Genomic DNA, 27,551 nt, shown 5'->3' with positions numbered 1-27,551 from the left:
CTGTAAGAAATCGTTACTGAAACACGAAGTTTTCAAAAAAATTTATGAGAGGTGGTAACCAAAACCACTTACAAATCAATACAAACCCAAGAGGATGGCATTTTAACAGCAATTTTTCGAAAGTGCACAATTCTGTGACTCTTCAGTGACTGTTGCCCAAATTTGGGTGACACACATCATCTCAGAGATGAAAAGACAATCAGTGCAGTGACAGCATCCCCCCCCCCCCCCCCCCCCTCACGTGCTAGGAAAAAAATTTAGCCAAAAAAATCATGGCCTCTGTCTCTAGGAATTGTAAAGGAATTCTTATTGAATTTTTACCCCAGAGGATGTGGTATTATGAAAATTACGGAGGATGATACAGAACAAAACTGTGGCAATATAACAAATGGAGTGAGCTAACTGCACGCTCCCACATAGCCGTGCAACTAACCGACACACTGATTCATTTTGTTGGGACACGGTCGTCCAACTTCCTAACAACCTTGATCTGGCACCTTCACATTTTAATCTTTTCTTCCCTCTGAAGTTGTTTGTGGGCGGGAAAAGATTTTTTTACCAGTGACGAGGTACAGAATGCTGTTGAGCAGTGAGCCAAAGAGGCAGCAGGAGACTTCTGATGACTGTATCAGAGAGCTCAACCCTTAGCTCACAAAGTGCATCAAGAACAGAGGAGACTACGTCAAAAAGCAGTGTGATGTATACCTGTGAATTTCTAAATTTTTAAAGTATATTACCTTTTTTCTTTTTTAAATAATGGAAACTCCAGGTGAGAGTATCAACAATGTAGGAAAAGTCAGACTGCTACTTACCACAAAGGAGACGTGTTAGGTTGCAGACAGGCACAATTAAAAAGAAACTTACATAAAGCTTGCAGTCACACCCTTCGTCAGCAAAAGAGAAAAACATACCATGCATACACACAAGCGAGCACATACGATCACCGACTCCTGCAGCTTGGGCCGGAATGTTGGCAGTCACATGCTGAAAGCTTTATGCAAGTGTCTTTTAATTGGCCCGTCTCCAACTTAATGTGTCTTCTTTACGGTAAGCAGCAATATATCTTTTCCTACGTTGTTTATATTAGCTTTTTGATTTTTAAGTAATTGGGTGTTAATTTCTGTAGATGTTTTTTATACCAATATGCAAATGGTCAGTATCCAGCTACATCTAATACTGAGTAGCCAATTTATCAATTTTGTCCTCCATCTCACAGACACAATGCATGTATAATATCTGCTATTTTTACAGACATGACGAAACAGGGTGTATATGTGGACAAGAAAAAAAAATCCCTGATTTTTCTCAGGTCTCCCGGTTAAAAATGCACTTTATCCCCCACACTTCTTCCAAGGTGAAAATGCACTTTTTCCACAATAAGCGACAGTGTGCTTTCCCTCGGAGCTATAAAAACATCAATCCTTTGAATGGTAAAGGTTTTATACACCAGTGAGAACTTCCCGGCTATTTAGAAAACACGTCAAGGGGAAAGAAAAGAAACGCATTTTGGAAAGATCTTTGAGGTGCAGCAACATTTACAGTACATACTGTCATACTAGGAAATTCGAATTCTGCCAAACACAGCATGTTAGTTTCTGAAGTGTTGAAACAGAAATTGCAGTGCGCTATTGTAAGCCAATCATAGGTCATGTTACGTGATCTCTTCAGCCAATTATAGCAAATATTCAGAGCACAGGACATGTGATATAGTCAGCAAATGGCAACATCACTGTTAAGTAGTGTGAACACACAAACAGGAAAAGTTAATGGTTTAAATTAAACACAGTATTGCTACAAGAAAAGCTACACTTTCACATATAACACTGATCTTGAAGAATAATAAGCCACAGGAAAATGTAAGCTTTCACATATAACATTGGTCATTTTAGCATGTGTTATGTTTTACGACACATCACACAAATGTGCCAGTACAATTTTAAACAATGACATTAATGTCTGGTCTTCTGGGCTCAAAATTATTCTAATTGGCTGGTCATGAAAGTTTTAAGTTTTAAATGAGTGTCAAACACTCTGTATTTAAGAAATTCATTGCAGATTCTCACAGGTAACACAGTTCACCTTGTGTAAAAGAAAATTTCCATCAAAAATAATGCTTTTCAAAGAACTATTCACAATATTTTTCCACGATCTCTTAAGACGTGGGTTCGTTTTAGCAGCTGCCAGAGAGAGCTAGGAAACAGGTGTTACCGCGCACGGGCAGTTACGATGACACAGGAAGCCCGTATGTTCGTACACGTAATGGCATTAAGAAATCTTACATGATGTCATAAAAAAAATAGGACATCAGAGGTTACTCCAAGAGCATCGGAATATAATAAACTGTATTAAAATGTATAATTCGGCTTAAAGCACTCATCCATATCTCCAAATTCACAACGAAGTAAACCCCCAACCAGATATTCTCAGTGTGCTTTTCGGGATTCAAATTTCCTCGGAGTACCAGTACTGTATTGTCTCACGTATGATTCATTTTTTTGGCATGACAACACGTGTGCCTGAAGAAGAAAATGTGCACTTGAAATTCAGTGAACAATTGAAACTAGCAGATACTGTGGAATGAAACACTTTGTTTCTTATAATCTGTCTGCATCTGCGCAAAAGATTAATAAAAGCCACATTTATTTAACAAACCGACAAAGAAAACTTCATTGCTGTGCCAGGCGATTAATGCTTAACTACCAAAAATGTGGAAATAAAATAAAATCAGAAAACTGAAACTAATAACAGCATTCCGTATCTATGTGCACGTATTTTAATTGACTCGAAAGCTTCACGCCACAGAAATCCGTTTTCTTTTCATTTGACGTGTGGACTGTAAATGAAGAGGAAACAGGACATCAGGAAACAGCAAATTGACTAAACCAAAACACAGGTCACTATCCCCTTCCCCACTAAAACCCAGACTGGTCTGCGCACGCACGAATCTGGCAGGTTGGGCTCGCCACAAAAATTTTTCTGTGTAGCACACCTGCTTCTCGCTACTGCTGCAGGGACAATTCACGTGGCAACAAGCGGGAGAGGGCACTGCTCGTACGCAACTCAACTGCACACGCACCCGCTGGCAACTGCTCAAAATGAACCTAATGTAAACAGTTGTGACGCCACGCTCATTGGAAACAGTTTGCTGTTACGAAGTATTCCGTAGTCTTTGTCCTAAAGCCTTTGAAACATTTTGCTGTTTATCAGTTCATACCAGTCAAAATTGCGAAGATTTAACTGAAGACTAAAACAACGAAAAATTCCCAGATTTCTAGAAAATTCCTGGGTTTTTCCTGGATTTCCCGGTTGTCCTGGAGTGCATACACCCTGCATAACTTGTGGGATATGTTTTGGTGTAAATCACATGTACAGCTGAGAACCAGCTCCAAAACACAACCACATTTCTGCTTTTTAGTAGGCATAGGTTGCATCTCCTTTTGCTAGAGATGCACTCACTGACTGACCACCATAACAATTACATCAAAATGGTAGCCACACTTCCATGTTGTTGTTGTTGTGGTCTTCAGTCCTGAAACTGGTTTGATGCAGCTCTCCACGCTACTCTATCCTGTGAAAGCTCCTTCATCTCCCAGTACCTTCTGCAACCTACATCCTTCTGAATCTGCTTAGTGTATTCATCTCTTGGTTTCCCTCTACGCTGCCCTCCAATGCTAAGTTTCTGATCACCTGATGCCTCAGAACATTTCCTGATCCCTTCTTCTAGTCAATTTGTGCCACAAACTCCTCTTCTCCCCAATCCTACTCAGTACCTCCTCATTAGTTATGTGATCTACCCATCTAATCTCGGCATCACCCGAATTAATTCGACTACATTCCATTATCCTCGTTTTGCTTTTGTTGATGTTCATCTTATATCCTCCTTTAAAGACACTATCCATTCCGTTCAACTGCTCTTCCAAGTCCTTTGCTGTCTCTGACAGAATTACAATGTGATCGGCGAACCTCAAAGTTTTTATTTCTTCCCCATGGATTTTAATTCCTACTCCGAATTTTTCTTTTGTTTCCTTTACTGCTTGCTCAATATAAAGATTGAACAACATCGGGGAGAGGCTACAACCCTGTCTCACTCCCTTCCCAACCACTGCTTTCATGTCCCTCAACTCTTATAACTGCCATCTGGTTTCTGTACAAATTGTAAATAGCCTTTCGCTCCCTTTATTTTACCCCTGCCACCTTCAGAATTTGAAAGAGAGTATTCCAGTCAACATTGTCAAAAGCTTTCTCTAAGTCTACAAATGCTAGAAACGTAGGTTTGCCTTTTATCTAGCTTCTAAAATAAGTCGTAAGGTCAGTATTGCCTCACATGTTCCCATATTTCTACGGAATCCAAACTGATCTTCCCCAAGGTCAGCTTCTACCAGTTTTTCCATTCGTCTGTAATGAATTCGCGTTAGTATTTTGCAGCCGTGACTTATTAACCTGATAGTTCGGTAATTTTCACATCTGTCAACGCCTGCATTCTTCTTGAAGTCTGAGGGTATTTCACCTATGTCATACATCTTGCTCACCAGATGGTAGAGTTTTGTCAGGACAGGCACACTTCCATATGCTTCAGATATCTGAACCACACTTTTACTGGTTTCAATCAGTACCAATTATTGACGTCCAAATAATTATATGGAGTATCAAAAGAATTTTGTGAGTATACGGAAGATTTCTCCGTCTGAGGACACAGTACATCATATCGAGACGGAAAGTCATCGACAGATGTAGAAGCAGGTTCGGGTGTGACCCAGGGTAGTGTCTTCGAGCTTCGAGGCCTTGTCGGTCATGTTGAGTATTGATGACTTGGCAAAAAAAAAAAAAAAAAAAAAAAAAAAAAAAAAAAAAAAAAAAAAAAAAATATATATATATATATATATATAATTTTTTTTTTTTTTTCAACAACATCTTTGCCTCTGCACTTCTGCCTCGACTGACATCTCTGCCCAAACTCTTTGTCTTTAAATATGTCTGCTTGTGTCTGTATATGTGTGGATGGATATGTATGTGTGTGTGTGTGTGCGCGCGCGAGTGTATACCCGTCCTTTTTTCCCCCTAAGGTAAGTCTTTCCGCTCCCGGGACTGGAATGAGTCCTTATCCTCTCCCTTAAAACCCACATCCTTTCGTCTTTCCCTCTCCTTCCCTCTTTCCTGATGAGGCAACAGTTTGTTGCGAAAGCTTGAATTTTGTGTGTATGTTTGTGTTCGTTTGTGTGTCTGTCGACCTGCCAGCACTTTCATTTGTTAAGTCACATCATCTTTGTTTATATATATATATATTTAAAAAGAAAGATGATGAGACTTACCCAACAAAAGCGCTGGCAGGTCGATAGACACACAAATAAACACAAACATACACACAAAACTCTAGCTTTCGCAACCAACGGTTGCCTCGTCAGGAAAGAGGGAAGGAGAAGGAAAGACAAAAGGATTGGGTTCTAAGGGAGAGGGTAAGGAGTCATTCCAATCCCGGGAGCGGAAAGACTTACCTTAGGGGGAAAAAAGGACAGGTTTACACTCGCACACACACACATATCCATCCACACATACACAGACACAGGCAGACCAAAAGCGCCTGCCTGTGTCTGTGTATGTGTGGATGGATATGTGTGTGTGTGCGAGTGTAAACCTGTCCTTTTTTCCCCCTAAGGTAAGTCTTTCCGCTCCCGGGATTGGAATGACTCCTTACCCTCTCCCTTAGAAACCAATCCTTTTGTCTTTCCTTCTCCTTCCCTCTTTCCTGACGAGGCAACCGTTGGTTGCGAAAGCTAGAGTTTTGTGTGTATGTTTGTGTTTATTTGTGTGTCTATCGACCTGCCAGCGCTTTTGTTGGGTAAGTCTCATCATCTTTCTTTTTAAATATATTTTTCCCACGTGGAATGTTTCCCTCTATTATATTTATATATATATATATATATATATATATATATATATATATATATATATATATATATATATATATATATATATATACCTAAAAACAAAGATGATGTGACATCATCTTTGTTTATATATATATATCAAAGATGATGTGACTTACCAAATGAAAGTGCTGGCAGGTCGACAGACACACAAACGAACACAAACATACACACAAAATTCAAGCTTTCGCAACAAACTGTTGCCTCATCAGGAAAGAGGGAAGGAGAGGGAAAGACGAAAGGATGTGGGTTTTCAGGGAGAGGGTAAGGAGTCATTCCAGTCCCGGGAGCGGAAAGACTTACCTTATGGGGAAAAAAGGACAGGTATACACTCGCACACACACACATATCCATCCACCAATTGTCGGGGTGTTGTGAGGGTGACATGCTATTAGAAGGTGGAAAGTTTAACATGAGGTTGAAATGAAAAAGAAAGATAGAAATATATGGGGAGAGATGAAGGTGAACTAGAAAGCAATTGGAGATCTGGTCTGAAAAAAGGCGAAAAAGTGTTGGTTAAGTTGATCCTGTGGTGAACTTGGGTTGGTAGACAGCGATGTGCAAAAAGGTTAGGTGGTTGTGTTGCCGCTAAATCACGTTAAAGGACGGAGAAATTCGGGAAAATTTCGAGAAAATTTCGAAAAAACGTATTAAAGGAGTGGTGTTGTGGTGAAAGATTACGAAAATGGGGCTAACAATTGTGGAAATAATGACGTTAAAACCTGTGGGGAGCGGCTAAAATGATCAGTGATGTGCAAAAAACGGAAGTGGAAATAAAGTTAAAGTTATTAGAACTAGCCGAAATGGTTGTTAAATACGTGAAAGCAGCTGTTATTGAACTAGAAACGGTGGATTTTATAGCAGCGGTAGTGTTGAAAGCGGAAAATAAAATTTTTGGTTATGGTTGGGAAGTGGGTTACGTATTGTTGAGCGTATATAGGCGGGATAAAATTGTATAGTAGATTACGGTAAAAGGGGAAGGTGAATACAAAGTGAAACTACTGGTAAAAACAGAAAGAGAAAATAAAGAGAAAAAAGAGAAATAAGACGACAGGAAAGATTTCGAAATGCAAAGGCGACAATAACAAACGTAATTGTTGGTTTCAAATTAATGATATGGTTATAATAGAAGGAAACATTCCATGAAGGAAAAATATACCTAAAAACAAAGATGATGTGACTTACCAAATGAAAGTGCTGGCAGGTCGACAGACACACAAACGAACACAAACATACACACAAAATTCAAGCTTTCGCAACAAACTGTTGCCTCATCAGGAAAGAGGGAAGGAGAGGGAAAGACGAAAGGATGTGGGTTTTAAGGGAGAGGGTAAGGAGTCAATCCAGTCCCGGGAGCGGAAAGACTTACCTTATGGGGAACAAAGGACGGGTATACACTCGCACACACACACATATCCACACACACACACACATATATATATAGTACACTCTGAATTATTGCTGATTATGCTGTTATCTATAATAACGTATTACTCGGGGGGGGGGGGGGGGGGGGGGGGGGGGGGGGGGGAAGGAGAGAGAGAGAGAGAGAGAGAGAGAGAGATAGCCACACAAATATAGAACACGCTATCATTTCAAAGTGGCGCACAGATAGACTCCTCCTTTTTAGTGTTCAGAAATGTAAAATTATGCACGTCACAAAAAGTAGTATCCTATGACTACAACATCAATAAGTCACAGTTGGAAAGAGTCAACTCTTTCAAATACCTGTGTCAAAAAATTTGCAAAGATGTGGACTCTGACCATACTCTATCACTTATGAATTGTAGATTAAAACTGAAGAAACTCCAAAAAGGTGGGAATTCAAGGAGATGGGACCTGGATAAACTGACTAAACCAGAGGTTGTACAGAGTTTCAGGGAGAGCGTAAGGGAACAAATGGCAGGAATGGGGGAAAGAAATACAGTAGAAGAAGACTGGGTAGCTTTGAGGGATGAAGTAGTGAAGGCAGCAAACGATCAAGTAGGTAAAAAGACGAGGGCTAGTAGAAATCCTTGGGTAACAGAAGAAATATTAAATATAATTGATGAAAGGAGAAAATATAAAAATGCAGTAAATGAAGCAGGCAAAAAGGAATACAAACGTCACAAAAATGAGATCGACAGGAAGTGCAAAATGGCTAAGCAGGGATGGCTGGAGGACAAATGTAAGGATGGAGAGGCTTATCTCACTAGGGGTAAGATAGATACTGCCTACAGAAAAATTAAAGAGACCTATGGAGGAAAGAGAACCACTTGCATGAATATCAAGAGCTCAGATGGAAACCCAGTTCTAAGCAAAGAAGGGAAAGCAGAAAGGTGAAAGGAGTATATAGAGGGTCTATACAAGGGCGATGTACTTGAGGGCAATATTATGGAAATGGAAGAGGATGTAGACGAAGATGAAATGGGAGATATGATACTGTGTGAAGAGTTTGACAGAGCACTGAAAGACCTGAGTCGAAACAAGGCCCCGGGAGTAGACAAAATTCCATTAGAACTACTGACGGCCTTGGGAGAGCCAGCCCTGACCAAACTCTACCGTATGGTGAGCAAGATGTATGATACAGGCGAAATACCCTCAGACTTCAAGAAGAATATAATAATTCCAATCCCAAAGAAAGCAGGTGTTGACAGATGTGAACATTACCGAACTATCAGTTTAATAAGTCACAGCTGCAAAATACTAACGCAAATTCTTTACAGACAAGTTGAAAAACTGGTAGAAGCCGACCTCGTGGAAGATCAGTTTGGATTCCACAGAAATGTTGGAACACGTGAGGCAATACTGACCTTACGACTTATCTTAGAAAATAGATTAAGGAAAGGCAAACCTACGTATCTAGCATTTGTAGAGTTAGAGAAAGCTTTTGACAATGTTGACTGGAATACTCACTTTCAAATTCTAAAGGTGGCAGGGGTAAAATATAGGGAGCGAAAGGCTATTTACAATTTGCACAGAAACCAGATGGCAGTTATAAGAGTCGAGGGACACGGAAGGGAAGCAGTGGTTGGGAAGGGAGTGAGACAGGGTTGTAGCCTCTCCCCGATGCTATTCAATCTGTATATTGAGCAAGCAGTAAAGGAAACAAAAGAAAAGTTCGGAGCAGGTATTAAAATCCGTGGAGAAGAAATAAAAACTTTGAGGTTTGCCGATGACATTGTAATTCTGTCAGAGACAGCAAAGGACTTGGAAGAGCAGTTGAACGGAATGGATAGTGTCTTGAAAGGAGGATATAAGATGAACATCAACAAAAGCAAAATGAGGATAATGAAATGTAGTCGAATTTAGTCGGGTGATGTTGAGAGTATTAGATTAGGAAATGAGACACTTAAAATAGTAAAGGAGTTCTGCTATTTGGGGGAGCAAAATAACTGATGACGGTCAAAGTAGAGAGGATATAAAATGTAGATTGTCAATGGCAAGGAAATCATTTCTGAAGAAGAGAAATTTGTTAACATCGAGTATAGATTTAAGTGTCAGGAAGTTGTTTCTGAAAGTATTTGTATGGAGTGTAGCTCTGTATGGAAGTGAAACATGGACGTTAAATAGTTTGGACAAGAAGAGAATAGAAGCTTCCGAAATGTGGTGCTGCAGAAGAATGCTGAAGATTAGATGGGTAGATAACATAACTAATGAGGAGGTATTGAATAGAACTGGGGAGAAGAGGAGTTTGTGGCACAACTTGACTAGAAGAAGGGACTGGTTGGTAGGACATGTTCTGACGCATCAAGGGATCACAAATTTAGCGTTGGAGGGCAGCGTGGAGGGTAAAAATCATAGAGGGAGACCAAGAGATGAATACACTAAGCAGATTCAGAAGGATGTAGGTTGCAGTAGGTACTGGGAGATGAAGAAGCTTGCACAGGATAGAGTAGCATGGAGAGCTGCATCAAACCAGTCTCAGAACTGAAGACCTCAACAACAATAACAGCATGAAATACAGGGTCATTATAATTAAAATTTCACTACTTGAGCCACTATAAATGGAAAACTATTTTCTGTACGCCTATCCAACTTTACAGGAATGACGTTCAGACTGCATGCTGCCGGATGTGCGTCGGCAGTAGCGTTAGTGTCACGACTTGCCGGTAGGTGCCACTACCGGTACGGTGACCTGGGGTCGAAACACGAGTGTCAGAGTGTGCATTACAGTTGCAGACAGTCGACGCTGGTGTGATGAGGTGAGCAGGGCTTCATCGAAACTGAAGCAACAGTGCCGACACTGTCGTCTGTGATTATTACCGCGTTAAAGAAATACAGAGAGATCCTCTCCCTGCACCGTGGTTGAAGAACACGATTCTCAAGTTTGAATTAATTGGCGATTTGGAATTACACCTGGGAGATGCCCATCTGTGTCACAAATTGTTGAAGTTACTGTTGCCGAGGCTACAATGCCAGACGTACGGCACAATCTCTGAGCGGCGCACGAGCGGCATCCCGAAAGCTCAACACTGCGTGGTCCGCCATTTGAAAAATTCTGTGAACACCTGTGAAATGGTGCCTGCACAAACTTCTCAGCTATCACAAATGCAGACGGTCATTACACTGAGCAATGTTTAGAACATGGGACGCCAACATGGTGTGCAATTAATAAATCCAATTCTCTTGTTTGGATATTAAAATATGTTCCTTTCAATCATTTATTCATTATTTCTCTTCCATTATGTCATTACAAATATTTGTACAAAGTTTCACTGTCCTATGCTCCCTCATTTTTCACGGGGCCTATCCGAAGTACGACAGTTTAATTATAACTGCTCTGTAGAATGATCACGTAGCCTCAGTCTCGGTAAAATAGATGGCAGACTTCGGTCAATTGGCAGGATACTGGGAAAACGCAATCGGTCGACAAAGGAGACTTCTTACAAAAGACTCGTGTATTGAATCTTAGAATATTTCTCGAGTGAGTGGGACTAACGAGTGACATTGAAAGGACACAAGCAAGGGCAACACAAATGGTCACGTATCTTTGACTCACAAGAGAGTGTGATGGAAATTCTGAAAAACTTTTAATCATTATTTTTCAAGTTAGATATCAATTAGCTTATGCAGTCTATTTACACAGTTTTGTGAACTGGTATTTCCTTTCCAGATGTTCTACCACATACTTTTTGGGCTGCTTCGACTAAAGTGTCTGAATAAACTACATTCTTTTTCTACATTGCAGAAAACTTCTTTTGGAAATTTTTGTGAGATTAATTCTCTATACTTCTCAGCACAAAACCAGAGTGTGCATAGAGGCATTTTAGAAGTCATTCTTTCCACAACCCACTGGAATGTAAGAAACCGTAACATCCGCGAACGTGCTAACAAGGAGGTGCCTCCCATGATGGGACTGACTTTTTGAAACAATCTATACAGTTGTGTAGGTTACAGTCCAAGGTGTCACACACTGCAGCCATTCGCCCTCTCTAGCACTCGTTTGCGAGTAATCGACGAAAAACAATTTTGGAATTTTGCGTGATGCTCTATAGCTTTAAAAATAGTAATGGTATACAGACTGCTCGGGTAGCGTAACAGTTAATGCACAGTCTCGCATGCAGAAGGTTGTGGGTTTAAATCTTGTCAGGCACCTTCATTAAATCCATTTCGAAATAATGTTGATCCTTATTTTTATTCAATTAATTGATTTATATGTAATTTTTATTGCTACTCCTTTGTCACATTATATTAATCACCACATTAACCATTTCATTTCTCCTGATTTTAACTCTGAGTCGTTCTTTTTCATTTGAAAATTTGTGCATGTGATTTTCATTATCTTTATTTGTCTATCATAATATTTTAGACATTTTAAAATGCTAATCTACTAATTAAAAACAAAAGACAATATAATATATTTATACTGACTGTGCAATGGTGTCAAAAATACATTTTTCGCCACAAGGTGTTTCCTGAATGGTAATCATCATACAAACATTTAAAACATAAATTTTCATTGCACTATTGAAAAACATTGCAATGAAGATTTTTAGGAAAAAAGGGATTGTAACTAAAATAAAATTCAAGCAAAATGAGGAATAGAAATAATGAATGCAATAAAATGGACAAAAATATACTATTATAAAATGGAAAAAATTAAAATGAAGTTAACAAATAACAATAATTAAAATCACATGAACAAGATTTAAAGAGGAAAAATAATGATAGTAAGAAAAATGAGCACAAAAGAAAAAGTTAATATGATGATTAATATTACATGACAGGGAATAAAAAAAATTCCATTTAAGCCAAAATATTGGACAAAAATAATGATCAAACTTATTTCGATACAGACTTACAAAAAAAAAAAAAATTTCAAAGCACTTTATGAGATTCAAACCCACAACCTTCAGCATGTTAAGACTGTACCTTAACCATTACGCACCTGAGCAGTCTGTATATCCGGATCCCGCTCCGGCTACTGCCGGGTCTGGGTGCCGACGAGTCCTCTCCATTCGGCTCGGTCCTCCCACCACTTTTCTTCCTCCACTTGCTGCCAGGTCACATCTCTACTTTCCACACAGATATTCTCACTCCCATTTTCCACCATGTTTTCGGGCGCCCTCTAGGTCTTTTCCCATCCATCTTTAGTTCTTCCATAATTTTGGGGAGTCTCTGCCCATACATCCTCTTAACATGCCCATACCATCTTAATCTCTTTTTTTCAATTTCATTCTTGTTTAAGGTCCTTACTCTGGCCATTCTTGTTTTCCCCTTAACTGCTCTGAGAAATTTCATTTCCCCTGCTTGCAGTCTGCTCCAGTCCCTTTCTGTCATTGTCCATGTTTCTCCTCCATAGGTGACAACAGGAAAGTAATAATTCTTATACATAAGGAGTTTTGCTTTTTCTGGAACTTCCTTATTCCAAATCAAGGTGTTTCATTGTTTGGTAGAAATTGCCTCCCTTCTGTAACCTCCTATAAATTTCATTAGTTATTCTTCCATCACTAGATATATCACTCCCTAAATAAGTGAAACTGTTTGCCACTTTGAGGAGTTCTCCATTCAAAGTAATATTTCCGTTGATCCCTTTGTTCTTCCAAATACCATTACTTCACTCTTATCTTTATTTATTTTTATTCCGTACCTTTTCATTATTTCCTTCCACGCATCAAGTTGTAACTGTACATCTACCTCTTCATTGTTCCATATTACCATATCATCTGCAAAAATCATCTTTTTGTCTTTTTCTTTTACTATATCTTTAACTGCCCTATTCATTCCCTCCATCACAACCTTAAAAAGTGCATGAGATAGAATACTTCCTTGTTTAAGTCCTTGTCTTATTTTGAAGTATTCAGAGTTCCCCAATGGTGTTGTAATTCTACAATTGGGTCCTCTGTACATTGTCTTTATTACATTAATGTATCCATCTTCTACATCTATCTTCTTCATTTCTTCTCAGAGTCTTTCTCTGTTAACTGAGTCATATTCCTGTTCTGTGTCTATAAAAACCATTATCACCCTTCTGTTACACTCCCAACTTTTTTCCATCGGTTAACAGATAGAAAATATCAGGTCGATCGTGCTTTTTCCTTTCGTAAGTCCATGCTGTTCTTCACTCAGCTCCTTTTCTATCTTTTCACTTATTCGATTTAGTAAAATTCTTTCAAAACTCTTGGCTGTATGACGCATAAGGGTTATTCCTCTGTAGTTTTTACAAAGTCTCTTAGTGCCTTTCTTGAAGATGGGAACAATGTCTCTTCTTCTCCAGTCGTCAGGTATTGCATTATTTCTCCAGACACTTGCTAGTACTCTATACAGCCACTGCATTCCCACTGGAACTGCTGCTCTTATCATGTCCACTGATACTTCATCAGGTCCTGGGGCTTTCCCCCATTCATCTTTTTCACAGCTTTTTCCATTTCTTCCCGTGTAATTTGTCCTAATTCTGCTTCCCAACTGCTCTCCATTTCTCAGTTATTGGTGTTTCCTCGTGTCCCTGCTCCTCAGCATTTAACAGTTTCTTAGAGTGTTCTTTCCAGAGATCTTTTATATTCCCTGGATCTTCAATAATGTTACTGTCCTCTGTTTCCATCTTTACTGGTACTTCAGAACCCTTCCTTTCATTTTTCACCATTTTATAGAACATTTTCTTATCGCTCTTCACATCTTCAAGTTTTTTTGTAAACTCTTCCCACGCCTTCTTCTTTGCTGTTTTCACTATTTCTTTGCACTTCTTCTTTTACTCTATATATATTTTATGGTCCTCATCATTTTTAGTCTTCCACCACTTTCTCCATACTCGATTTTTTCTTCTAACTGCTTTGATTGTGGTATCATCCCACCAACTTGTCTGTCTTACTTTTCCCTTTCCAGATGTTCTACCACATACTTTTTGTGCTGCTTTGACTAAAGTGTCTTTGAATAAACTCCGTTCTTTTTCTACATTGCATACAACTACTTTTGGAAATTCTTGTGTGATTAATTCTCTATACTTCTCAATATTTTCACTCTCTTCCAGTTTCCAATCCCATATCCTCATCACTTTCTTCTTTTTCTACTTTTCAAGCACTGGTTCATTTTCCGTTGTCCCACCAGTAATCTATGGTCTCCATCTGCACTCACACTTGGAATTACCTTCACATTTGTTCCTATCTCTCCCCATTCCCTATCTATTAGAATATAATCAATTACACTCTTGGTTCTGCCATCCCAACAGTATCTGGTGATAACATGACTTTCTCTCCCACCTTGCCGTTGTTGCGGAGGCTTGCGTGCCTCAGCGATACAGATGGCCGTACCGTAAGTGCAACCACAACAGAGGGGTATCTGTTGAGAGGCCAGACAAACGTGTGGTTCCTGAAGAGGGGCAGCAGCCTTTTCAGAAGTTGCAGGGGCAACAGTCTGGATGATTGACTGATCTGGCCTTGTAACACTAACCAAAACGGCCTTGCTGTGCTGGTACTGTGAACGGCCGTAATTTTTCCCGAGGGCATGCAGCTATACTGTATTGTTAAATGACGATGGCGTCCTCTTGGGTAAAATATTCCGGAGGAAAAAAAGTCCCCCCATTCGGATCTCTGGGCAGGGACTACTCAAGAGCACGTCATTATCAGGAGAAAGAAAACTGGCGTTCTACGGATCAGAGTGTGGAATGTCAGATCCCTTAATCGGGCAGGTAGGTTACAAAATTTAAAAAGGGGAAATGGATAGGTTAAAGTCAGGTATAGTGGGAATTAGTGAAGTTCGGTGGCAGGAGGAACAAGACTTTTGGTCAGGTGAATACAGGGTTATAAATACAAAATCAAATAGGGGTAATGCAGGAGTAGGTTTAATAATGAATAAAAAAATAGGAGTGCGGATAAGCTACTACAAACAGCATAGTGAACGCATTATTGTGGCCAAGATAGACACGAAGACCACAACTACTACAATAGTACAAGTTAATATGCCAACTAGCTCTGCAGATGATGAAGAAATTGATGAAATGTATGATGGGACAAAAGAAATTAGTCAGATAGTAAAGGGAGACAAAAATTTAATAGTCATGGGTGACTGGAATTCTACAGTAGGAAAAGGAAGAGAAGGAAACGTAGTAGGTGAATATGGATTGGCGCTAAGAAATGAAAGAGGAAGACGCCTGGTAGAATTTTGCACAGAGCATAACTTAATCATAGCTAACACTTGGTTCAAGAATCATAAAAGAAGGTTGTATACATGGAAGAATCCTGGAGATACTAAAAGGTATCAGACAGATTATAAAATGGTAAGACAGCGATTTAGGAACCAGGTTTTAAATTGTAAGACATTTCCAGGGGTAGATATGGACTCTGCCACAATCTATTGGTTATGAACTGTAGATTAAAACTGAAGAAACTGCAAAAAGGTGGGAATTTAAGGAGATGGGACCTGGATAAACTGACTAAACCACAGGTTGTACAGAGTTTCAGGGAGAGCATAAGGGAACAATTGACAGGAATGGGGGAAAGATATACAGTAGAAGAAGAATGGGTAGCTCTGAGGGATGAAGTAGTGAAGGCAGCAGATGATCAAGTAGGTAAAAAGACGAGGGCTAGTAGAAACCATTGGGTAACAGAAGAAATATTCAATTTAATTGATGAAAGGAGAAAAATATAAAAATGCGGTAAATGAAGCAGGCAAAAAGGAATACAAATGTCTCAAAAATGAGATCGACAGGAAGTGCAAAATGGCTAAGCAGGGATGGCTAGAGGACAAATGTAAGGATGGAGAGGCTTATCTCACTAGGGGTAAGATAGATACTGCCTACAGGAAAATTAAAGAGACCTTTAGAGAAAAGAGAGCCACTTGCATGAATATCAAGAGCTCAGATGGAAACCCAGTTCTAAGCAAAGAAGGGAAAGCAGAAAGGTGGAAGGAGTATATACAGGGTCTATACAAGGGCGATGTACTTGAGGACAATATTATGGAAATGGAAGAGGGTGTAGACAAAGATGAAATGGGAGATACGATACTGTGTGAAGAGTTTGACAGAGCACTGAAAGACCTAAGTTGAAACAAGGCACTGGGAGTAGACAACATTGCATTAGAACTACTGAAGGCCTTGGGAGAGCCAGCCCTGACCAAACTCTACCATCTGGTGAGCAAGATGTATGAGACAGGCGAAATACCCTAAGACTTCAAGTAGAATATAATAATTCCAATCCCAAAGAAAGCAGGTGTTGACAGATGTGAACATTACCGAACTATCAGTTTAATAAGTCACAGCTGCAAAACACTAACGCGAATTCTTTACAGACAAGTTGAAAAACTGGTAGAAGCCGACCTCGTGGAAGATCAGTTTGGATTCCACAGAAATGTTGGAACACGTGAGGCAATACTGACCTTACGACTTATCTTAGAAAATAGATTAAGGAAAGGCAAACCTACGTATCTAGCATTTGTAGAGTTAGAGAAAGCTTTTGACAATGTTGACTGGAATACTCCCTTTCAAATTCTAAAGGTGGCAGGGGTAAAATACAGGGAGTGAAAGGCTATCTACAATTTGTACAGAAAACAGACGGCAGTTATAGGAGTCGAGGGGCATGAAAGGGAAGCAGTGGTTGGTAAGGGAATGAGACAGGGTTGTAGCCTCTCCCCGATGTTATTCAATCTGTATATTGAGCAAGCAGTAAAGGAAACAAAAGAAAAATTCAAGAGTAGGTATTAAAATCCATGAGATGAAATAAAAACTTTGAGGTTTGCTGATGACATAGTAATTCTGTCAGAGACAGCAAAGGACTTGGAAGAGCAGTTGAACGGAATGGATAGTGTCTTTAAAGGAGGATATAAGATGAACATCAACAAAAGCAAATCGAGGATAATGGAATGTAGTCGAATTAAGTCGGGTTATAGTGAGGGAATTAGATTAGGAAATGAGACACTTGAAGTAGTCAAGGAGTTTTGCTATTTGGGGGAGCAAAATAACTGATGATGGTCGAAGTAGAGAGGATGTAAAATGTAGAGAGATTTAAGTGTAAGGAAGTCGTTTCTGAAAGTATTTGTATGGAGTTTAGCCATGTATGGAAGTGAAACATGGACAATAAGTAGTTTCGACAAGAAGAGAGTAGAAGCTTTTGAAATGTGGCGCTACAGAAGAATGCTGAAGATTAGATGGGTAGATCACATAACTAATGAGGAGGTATTGAATAGAATTGGGGAGAAGAGGAGTTTGTGACACAACTTGACAAGAAGAAGGGACTGGTTGGTAGAACATGTTCTGAGGCATCAAGGGATCACAAATTTAGCATTCGAGGGCAGCATGGAGGGTAAAAATCATACAGGGAGACCAAGAGATGAATACACCAAGCAGATTCAGAAGGATGTAGGTTGCAGTAGGTACTGGGAGATGAAGAAGCTTGCATAGGATAGAGTAGCATGGAGGGCTGTATCAAACCAGTCTCGGGACTGAAGACCACAACAACAACAACAACAACAACAACAACAACTCCTTATTAGTTATTATGTGGTCTACCCATATAATCTTTTTCTTTGTTCTGTAGCACCACATTTGAAAAGCTTCTATTCTTTTCTTGCTTAAACTGCTTTTTGTCGATGTTTAACTTCCACACATGACAATACACCACACAAATACTGTCAGAAAAGAATTCCTGACACTTAAATCTATACATGACATTAACAAATTTCTTTTCTTTAGAAACACCTTTCTTGCCATTGCCAGTCTACATTTTTTATCCTCTCTACTTTGACCATCACCAGTTATTTTACTCCCCTAATAGCATTTAATTCGATTACATGGCATTATCCTCATTTTGCTTTTGTTGGTGTTCATCTTATGTCCTCCTTTCATGAAACTATCCATTCCGTTCAACTGCTCTTCCAAGTCCTTTGCTGTCTCTGACAAAATTATAATGTCATCCCGCAAATCACGAAGTTTTTATTTCTTCTCCCTGGATTTTAAATCCCACTCTAAATTTTTCTTTTGTTTTCTTTAGTGCTTGCTCAATATACAGATTGAATAACATCGGGGAGAGCCTACAACCCTGTCTCACTCCCTTCTCAGCCACTGCTTCCCTTTCGTGCCCCTCGACTCTTGTAACTGCCATCTGGTTTCTGTACAAATTGTAAATAGCCTTTAGCTCTCTGTATTTTACCCCTACCAACCTTCAGAATCTGAAAGAGTCTATTCCAGTCAACATTATCAAAAGCTTTCTCTAGGTTGACAAACACTATAAACATTGGTTTGCCTTTCCTTAACCTATCTTTTGTGTGAAATCGTAAGGTCAGTATTGCCTCGTGTATTCCTACATTTCTCTAAAAATCCAAACTGCTCTTCCCCGAGTTCCCATTCTTCTGTAAAGGATTTGTGTTAGTACCTTGCAACTGTGACTTATTTAACTGATAGTTCAGTAATGTAGTAAGTAATGAACATATATCTATGCCTGGTCTCACTATACTGTTAATTAACGATTTTGGCGATAATGTGTTGTCAGCAGAATGTTACCATCAGTGTTCAAACTTGACACTTTTACACAATGCAGTGCTGAGTGTCTTAGACTTTTTCTAATCAATTTACATTACTCGTGCGATACCTGCCCACACGCGTTTTCCACAGATAAGTTTGCCACCGAGGGCAACAAATCGGGCACCGATCAGTAACGTATGTCGGTGGCTCGACGAGGAACCTCCTCCGGAGACACCGAATCGCTCTACCGAGGTCATACAGTGTGGAGAGTGACGACTAAGCTGTGAGGGAGACTGCAAACGCTCACCACCGAGAACATCAGAAAGGACACTTTACCTTTCCGCGAATTGAAAGCGGCGAAGAGGGCGCATATCTGGACCTGCTGGCGGCGCAGCGCGTCTCGCGCCGCCGCCAGCTTCTCCGACAGCACCCGGACTTCCTCCTCCGCTTCCTCCAACGCGTCTTCGCCGGCCGCCTCGTGCGCCCGGTACGAGAAGCCGAGGTTGCGGACCGCAGCCTGAGAGGCAGCCCCGTCGCACGCCGGGCCCTCGTCGCTGTGGTCGCTCTGCAGCTCCACCATCTGGAGGGAACACGGCACACTTCTCTCGTCACCAGATCGAGCAGGTTACCGCGCGAGCTACGTATTCGATAAAATTGAATGGCCCACAAACCTATTGTTCGGCACAAAATTGTACTGCGTCCAGACAACAGACGATGTTATAACTTTTGTGAATATAAAACAGGTGGCAAAGCTAGAACTGCAACAATCTAAACTAAATACTGTAATTTACAACTATAGTTTTTATAAGAGGCTCGTCTGTTTTTTGAAGGCAATATATGAAAACTGGAAAACTAAAATTGGTGGAAAACTAAAAATGACAAAGACCGTAAAATATATATAGAGGAAAAGAAGAAGTGCAAACAAATTGTGGAAACAGCAAAGAAAAAGGCGTGGGAAGAGTTTACAAAAAAACTTGAAGAAGATGTGAAGAGCAATAAGAAAATGTTCTATAAAATGATGAAAAATAAAAGGAAGGTTTCTGAAGTACCAGTAAAGATGGAAACAGAGGACAGTAACATTATTGAAGATCCAGGGAATATAAAAGATCTCTGGAAAGAACACTCTAAGAAACTGTTAAATGCTGAGGAGCAGGGACACGAGGAAACATCAATAACTGAGAAATGGAGAGCAGTTGGGAAGCAGAATTAGGACAAATTACACGGGAAGAAATGGAAAAAGCTGTGAAAAAGATGAATGGGGGAAAGCCCCAGGACCTGATGAAGTATCAGTGGACATGATAAGAGCAGCAGTTCCAGTGGGAATGCAGTGGCTGTATAGAGTACTAGCAAGTGTCTGGAGAAATAATGCAATACCTGACGACTGGAGAAGAAGAGACATTGTTCCCATCTTCAAGAAAGGCACTAAGAGACTTTGTAAAAACTACAGAGGAATAACCCTTATGGGTCATACAGCCAAGAGTTTTGAAAGAATTTTACTAAATCGAATAAGTGAAAAGATAGAAAAGGAGCTGAGTGAAGAACAGCATGGACTTACGAAAGGAAAAAGCACGAACGACATGTTCTATCTGTTAACCGATGGAAAAAAGTTGGGAGTGTAACAGAAGGGTGATAATGGTTTTTATAGACACAGAACAGGAATATGACTCAGTTAACAGAGAAAGACTCTGAGAAGAAATGAAGAAGATAGATGTAGAAGATGGATACATTAATGTAATAAAGACAATGTACAGAGGACCCAATTGTAGAATTACAACACCATTGGGGAACTCTGAATACTTCAAAATAAGACAAGGACTTAAACAAGGAAGTATTCTATCTCATGCACTTTTTAAGGTTGTGATGGAGGGAATGAATAGGGCAGTTAAAGATATAGTAAAAGAAAAAGACAAAAAGATGATTTTTGCAGATGATATGGTAATATGGAACAATGAAGAGGTAGATGTACAGTTACAACTTGATGCGTGGAAGGAAATAATGAAAAGGTACGGAATAAAAATAAATAAAGATAAGAGTGAAGTAATGGTATTTGGAAGAACAAAGGGATCAACGGAAATATTACTTTGAATGGAGAACTCCTCAAAGTGGCAAACAGTTTCACTTATTTAGGGAGTGATATATCTAGTGATGGAAGAATAACTAATGAAATTTATAGGAGGTTACAGAAGGGAGGCAATTTCTACCAAACAATGAAACACCTTGATTTGGAATAAGGAAGTTCCAGAAAAAGCAAAACTCCTTATGTATAAGAATTATTACTTTCCTGTTGTCACCTATGGAGGAGAAACATGGACAATGACAGAAAGGGACTGGAGCAGACTGCAAGCAGGGGAAATGAAATTTCTCAGAGCAGTTAAGGGGAAAACAAGAATGGACAGAGTAAGGAATGTAGAGATTAGAAAGGACCTCAAACAAGAAAGTATGGGAGAAGAAATTGAAAGAAAGAGATTAAGATGGTATGGGCATGTTAAGAGGATGTATGGGCAGAGACACCCCAAAATTATGGAAGAACTAAAGATGGATGGGAAAAGACCTACAGGGCGCCCAAGAACACGGTGGAAAATGGGATTGAGAATATCTGTAGGAAGGAGAGGTGTGACCTGGCAGCAAGTGGAGGAATAAAAGTGGTGGGAGGACCGAGCCAAGTGGAGAGGACTCGTCAGCACCCAGACCCGGCAGTAGCTGGAGCGGGATTCGGATATAGATAGATAGTTTTTATAAGAATACGGCATTTTTAACTGCGGTGACAATTTACTGAGTTTTTCATAAATACATTTAGGCATAATTGGGCATACAATTTTTCCTATGTGTCGTAAGACGTTAACAGGTATCGTGACAATGCGACATAGTCTTTTTCTCTGGTGGCACATCTTTCAAGTACAGACACGATCTTTGAACCCACAGCTCGCAACCACGAGGAAATGGCAGCCATTTTATACACTGACAGCTTAGCTGAACACCTAGTGGTACTCTATTAGTCACTCATACTGAGAAAACCTCAGAGATACAATATCAGCCAGATGGTCACGATTTCCTATGCTCTCTATCGTGCAAATGAAATACAACATGTTTATTATAAATGAACTCCGTAAATGTTTCTAGAATGAAGTTTTGACTCTACAGCAGAGTGTGTGCTGATACGAAACTTCCTGGCAGATTAAAACTGTGTGCCGGACCGAGACTCAAACTCGGGACCTTTGCCTTTCACAGGCAAGTGCTCTAGCGACTGAGCCCGCCGAGCACAGCTTGCCACCGCGGTTCCTCGAACCGCTCAGTCACACTCCTGGCCTTGTGACACGGTGCATTACCTCACCAAAGAATGCCAATGCCACTGGGAAACACGATCATCGTGAAGAGGTGTACGTGTTCTGCGACCAGTGTACGATACTCCTCACTTTGGAAGTCGACGGATTCGCACCCTCCCATCGGCACGGTGAAGAAGGTATCGGCATTCGTCAGATTGTGCGACGCTCTGCCACTGCACCGGCATCCGGTGCACATTTCAGTCGTAGTTGCCGAGGTCGTGGTGTTAACACTGGCGACTGCACGGGTTGTCAGCTGCGGAGGCCAGACGTTAGGAGTGTTCGGTGCACTGTGTGTTCGGACACGCTTGTACTCTGCCCCGCATTAAGGAGACTTCTACACGAATAACTGTCAAAAAATCGATTTTTTAATTTTTGTCTTAAAAGAATTTCTCTGTAGTTTTCTGAATGAGAAAAATTTGCTTCCAGGAAAATGAACCACAAAAAACACCAAAATTAGGGGAATTTAAAAGTAGCTGCACGCACCGTGACATCCTCGAGGCACAAACTAAGCTCTGTTTAAAAATGAAGTTTTCCTCTTTTGTTTCATTTTTATGAGTTTTTTTGTCCCTTAAGTTGGCTAACCTGCAAAAACTTTCCAGTTGGTTAGCAATGGGAAGAATTAAGAAGTTTGGTGTTAAAGAAGGCAAATTTTATGGAAATAGGTTCACCAAATGGATTAACTCTGCTAATACTAAAATACAATGTGATACAACACTTGAATCAGCTTCAAATACTCCAAGTGCTTCGAAACTAAAACAAATATTTGGATAATGGTCTTGGCAGTCTTAATGCTGAAAATACAGAGATGCCAACTATTGATTCAGGTTGTGTTGTTGAACTCTCCACTCTATCTGAACTAATAAATAAGGCCTTGCAGTGTAAGCAATGTGGCAATAGTGATGTGAAGGTAGTTGAGGAGATGTGCGCTAGAAGGGGTTATGCATCAAAATTAAGAATTGTTTGTAATTTTTTTAATTTAAGTGAATGTGGAACTGATGGGAGTGCCTCGTGGACTAAATATGCACGGAGGTCTAATAGCCACCGACTGAAGGAGACTCTTCAAGAAAGAAAAATCAGAGTTGGAAGCCACCAAAGAAGGAAGAATAAGAAGAAGAAGAACTGTGAAACACAGAAGGGAAGAATAACAAAACAGGAAACAAGATGAATTCAGACCCAGGATGCACTATTGCCCCGCAAGTTTAATAGAAAAAGAAAGTTTTAAGTTTAACTTGAATTTCCCGGAAGTTAAATTATTTCATGTTCTGGTACACTTTGGCTAAAAACTATTTAAGACAGAAAGCTGAAATTTTGTATACTGTCTTAAAACATGGTTAACTAAAATACAGACTAAATAAAATGCTTTTTTGAGAAAAACCCTGAATTCATTTCCAAAATGTTTGATAACCATACTTAAAATTTTTGTTTACCACAATTTATGACAGCACCATCCTTTCAACAGTCTGCTTAAAAGATAACAGTGTAGTAAAGAACTTACATGAAAAAAAAAATAAATCTTCTAGTTTGTTTGTTGAGTAATGTGTGCCTATGATGTACATAAATAATTAGCACGGTTTATTTCACTTCCAACAAAAAAATAAAATCAAAAAAGTAAGAGAGCTAAAGCTGTGGTTCCTACGTAAAACTGTTCTCGAAAGATGTCTTACAAGATAATAATCATTGTATGGGCTTACAGGTCTTATTCTTTGAGGTACACTTTTTAGAAAACTGACAATTTTTTCATAGTTTCCCCAGGCATTCACAGACCAACCCCCTTTAAGTCCGACGTTAGTTCCATCACAGTTCACTTACATTCATAATGGCACTTCCCGACAAGTCACGAAGTTTCCAAAATGCTCGTGCCGAGTCTCTGGGCCACCACATTCTGCACTAAGTCAAACTCCAAGATTGTGCGTTCCCCATTCTACGCCCCGACAGCAAGCTCACCGTTACTACACGCATCTGGTGTGCGTCGGACTGACAGTCACTCCTCGCCAGGTGACACCGCTCTCCGCCGGACGGCGTTATACCGATAATAAGTTGGTGGTCACAATGTACTGGCTGATCAGTGTATAACACAAAGTAGAGACAAAGTCGGAAACAATTCACATAAAAAAAAAAGACTCGAAATTTTATAAGATTACGATCCAATGACAGTGTATTTAAAGTTTGTTATAAAAAATGAGTGGCAACAGTTTCGAATGAGAAGTTCTTAAACATTTCTACCGAATCGAACGATTTCGCCTTCTGGGATATACTTCTTACTTCCACATTAATGGAAATGATGGAACCTACAAAACCGAGACAGCAAGAAAGAAATCAAATGGTACTCATTAAGCACTAAAGACAATTCGTGTCAAAGGGCAAATTTCAAATTCTCGTGCTTTCGTGAAGTCCATACAGGAAGGTACATTACATACAGGTTAACTGAAACTTTGGAAAGTGATATCAATCCTACATTAACATATAATGAGAGAAAAAATATTAACCCAACAAACAGGAATAGGAAAGAAAGTCGGTGATCTAACAAATGGAAAGTTAATATAACACGTGGCAATGTTTGTACGTCTGCTTCTTCGACAACAGAGTTTACCGAGTACCTGTGAAGTACGAGTACGCCTAACTTACAGAACACAGTAAATCCTCACTCTTTGAATGAAACAGGAAGAAAGAATTCTGGAGCTGGATAGCTGTTGCCCACGGGGGTGCAATAGGGGATCTACCGGATAACTAGAATGTTAGTGCTGCAGAACACAGTACGGTTGCCCGGCAAGCACTCTAATACGAACTACTCTCGCGGAGCACGCACACCCTGTCGGTGTACTCTTTCACGGTAGGTACGACGTGCATTCGAACGGAGACTGCACCACGTTTGGGAAACTGACTGGTCCGTGTGCAACTGGAAACTCGACACCCACAAATGACGGAGTTCAAATTGGTGTCCAGAAAATAGGCGAGTATTGCAGCTGTGTCCACTGGGGAGCAGGTAGTACACATTGGTGAGTGAGGCTGTGGCAGACCAGCCACTTAGAAGAATAACGGGGGGTAGGAAACTGGCCATTCATACTGTTATTTAAAGTGTTACTGGCCTTATGTAACTGACGTATCTTCGAGAGTAATATATACTAAAAAACGGCCAACCTTCGAGATTAATTTTTCGTATGTACTTTAGTTTCTGATAGAGCACAATTTTTAAAATAATTTTGACAGATAGTATAACTATCCCTGCCCGAGGAAAAAGTGCGAGGTGAATTACTGAGAACTTTCTTCCTCGTGAGCTTCCGAAACTACTCGCTCACTCGACTAACGTGACATATTTTTAGAAGAATCGCAGCAGACTGAGAAACTTAATAATACACACGCAAAATTACATTAACGTGACCGTACTGGCTCGCGACAACAGCCGTAAAGTTTGCTAATGTTTCTTTCAAAATAATACTAGAAATTGACAATAGAAGATAGCAAAAGCAAAGGGGCAGGTCGTGAGACGTACATTCGTCATTCTCGTACGAATCGAGTCCAGTTTTTAAGCGACAGACGCCTCGCGTGTCGAGAAAATTGCAAACCGATCTGTACTCGGGAGCAGTCTATTCGACGGAAAGTTGTGACCCGAGCTACACTCGGGCTCAGCTTCCTACGTCTTATATCTGACGCCATTTCCCGATCTACCGGGCACCGGCAGTCGTATTATCTGTGCCGTACCTAGCACCCTCACTAGATGTACGCGTAATCCTGTCAGTCGATCCGTAGATATGTCAGGTAAGATTACACGAATAACGGCTAACAAATCGTATTCGAAACTACAATCACAGTTCTGACAACTGGTTCCTTAAATAAGAGCTAGAGCTCAGCAGACTTACACCACCCGAGAAATAATGTGAAGCACCTATAATATACAGTAACGTGTCAATATACGCAGCATACCCTCGTATGCAAACGATTACAGCCACAATTCTCTAGGACAGTCAGAACAGTCACAAGAGTGTATTAGTGCTGCTCCCGTTTAGTGTTGTTACCAGGAGTGTGAACAGAGTCAGATGTCGAGTAATCACTGTGAAGGACACAAAGGTGCTACGTACTCGTGTGAGACAGCATTACCGGCGGCCCACGGTGATCGAAAAGAGCCTCGACGAGGTCTCCGTTCGGTCAGCCGGTCGCACTGTGCAATATCCAGATCCGTCGGGCACTCCGACACGACGGCAGCCCGGTACCGGACGGCACGGGAATGCGAGGACGGGCACACCTGTCGAGGTCGACCACATCTGACGGCCACGAAGGAGGATCACTGTATTTGGGCACTAGCACGTCACACGTTGTAGCCTATTCGTATTTGAGCCCATCACCTCGGAACGAGTAACTGACTGCCCGCAACATCCCGTGTCGACCCACGCCGTCGGTCGGAGACTAGTGGCAGCCAGACTGGGGAATTGCTGTCCCGTGCATAAGCTGCTGTTAACACCGCAACACCAGAAATGGCTGTGTTTGGAGTGATCCCGTGACCGTGAAGCACAGAGCACTGACAAATGATATAGCACTGCGTTTGGAGATGAACTACAGTTCTGCAGTACCTCAGAAGACCACTGTCAGTGAGCTCGGTGGCAACTCGGAGGGGGAGGGGGGGGGAGGGGGGGGGGAGGGTCCCTTTCTCCAGAGGCTCGGTATCCCTGGTGTTCACAGGAAGGGAAGCTGTCAGTATCACTTAAGGTCACAGAGAGAGAACTCTGACAGCGTGACGGTGCGTCAAGGACACCCTACATCGGTGGTTCCCGACCTGGTGATAATTATCACCAGGGATAAAATGAAATTTTCTGAGGAGTAAAAATTAAACAATTCAATTTGTTTTGGTCACAAAACTATTTTCAAAAGCTCATTACTATTATCACAATTTTGTAAGAGTCTAATATTGATTACATGAGTTACCAATAATTATTTTTCTCAATTAGTAGCACTAATGCGATGAAGGGTACAGGTTCCTCACTTAGTCCACCCACTATACACATTTGTTGTGCTTTGTCCTGTACATCACCGATGTTAGAAGTGAGACATCTATGTAACAAATACTAAATATCTCGAGAAAATGTCTTCTCCAAGTTGTAGATAGCACCTGCAGTAGTATAGAAATTGCTTCAATACTCGCTTCAAAATGGATAAATGAATTAATTAACAGCACAACACAGCAGTAACTACATAAGGGCCACTATACTGCTACACACGGTATCATCATCATCATCATCGGTTGGTTTTAAATGGCGTTGCAGTGTGCAGTTCACACAAGTGTCTCAATGTGGAGGAATAATACAGGTGAAATATGTTTTGTGGCAAGTGTCTACCCTCACTGAGGATAGTCAGCTTTCTTATCTGAGAAGTTGTGAGTATGACTTGTGGTGCACCATGAATTTCTCTATCATTCTAAACACACACACACACACACACACA

At 40.4% G+C, this 27,551-nt stretch overlaps 1 protein-coding gene across 5 annotated transcripts in view; it reads right to left on the bottom strand.

Moving 5' to 3' along the window:
* Nucleotides 1–27,551, bottom strand: part of LOC126109590 (protein spindle-F) — a 146,907-nt gene that overhangs the window by 39,795 nt on the left and 79,561 nt on the right. For all 5 annotated transcript variants that reach the window (XM_049914627.1, XM_049914626.1, XM_049914629.1 and 2 more), the window contains one exon: nt 19,132–19,375. In XM_049914627.1, the coding sequence (XP_049770584.1) occupies nt 19,132–19,375 (244 nt within the window). The remainder of the gene's footprint in view (nt 1–19,131; nt 19,376–27,551) is intronic.

Source organism: Schistocerca cancellata, chromosome 12, assembly GCF_023864275.1.
Source record: "Schistocerca cancellata isolate TAMUIC-IGC-003103 chromosome 12, iqSchCanc2.1, whole genome shotgun sequence".
Taxonomy (NCBI): Eukaryota; Metazoa; Arthropoda; class Insecta; order Orthoptera; family Acrididae; genus Schistocerca; species Schistocerca cancellata.
Note: the sequence above shows the minus strand (reverse complement) of the source record. Positions and strands in the feature narration are given on the sequence as shown.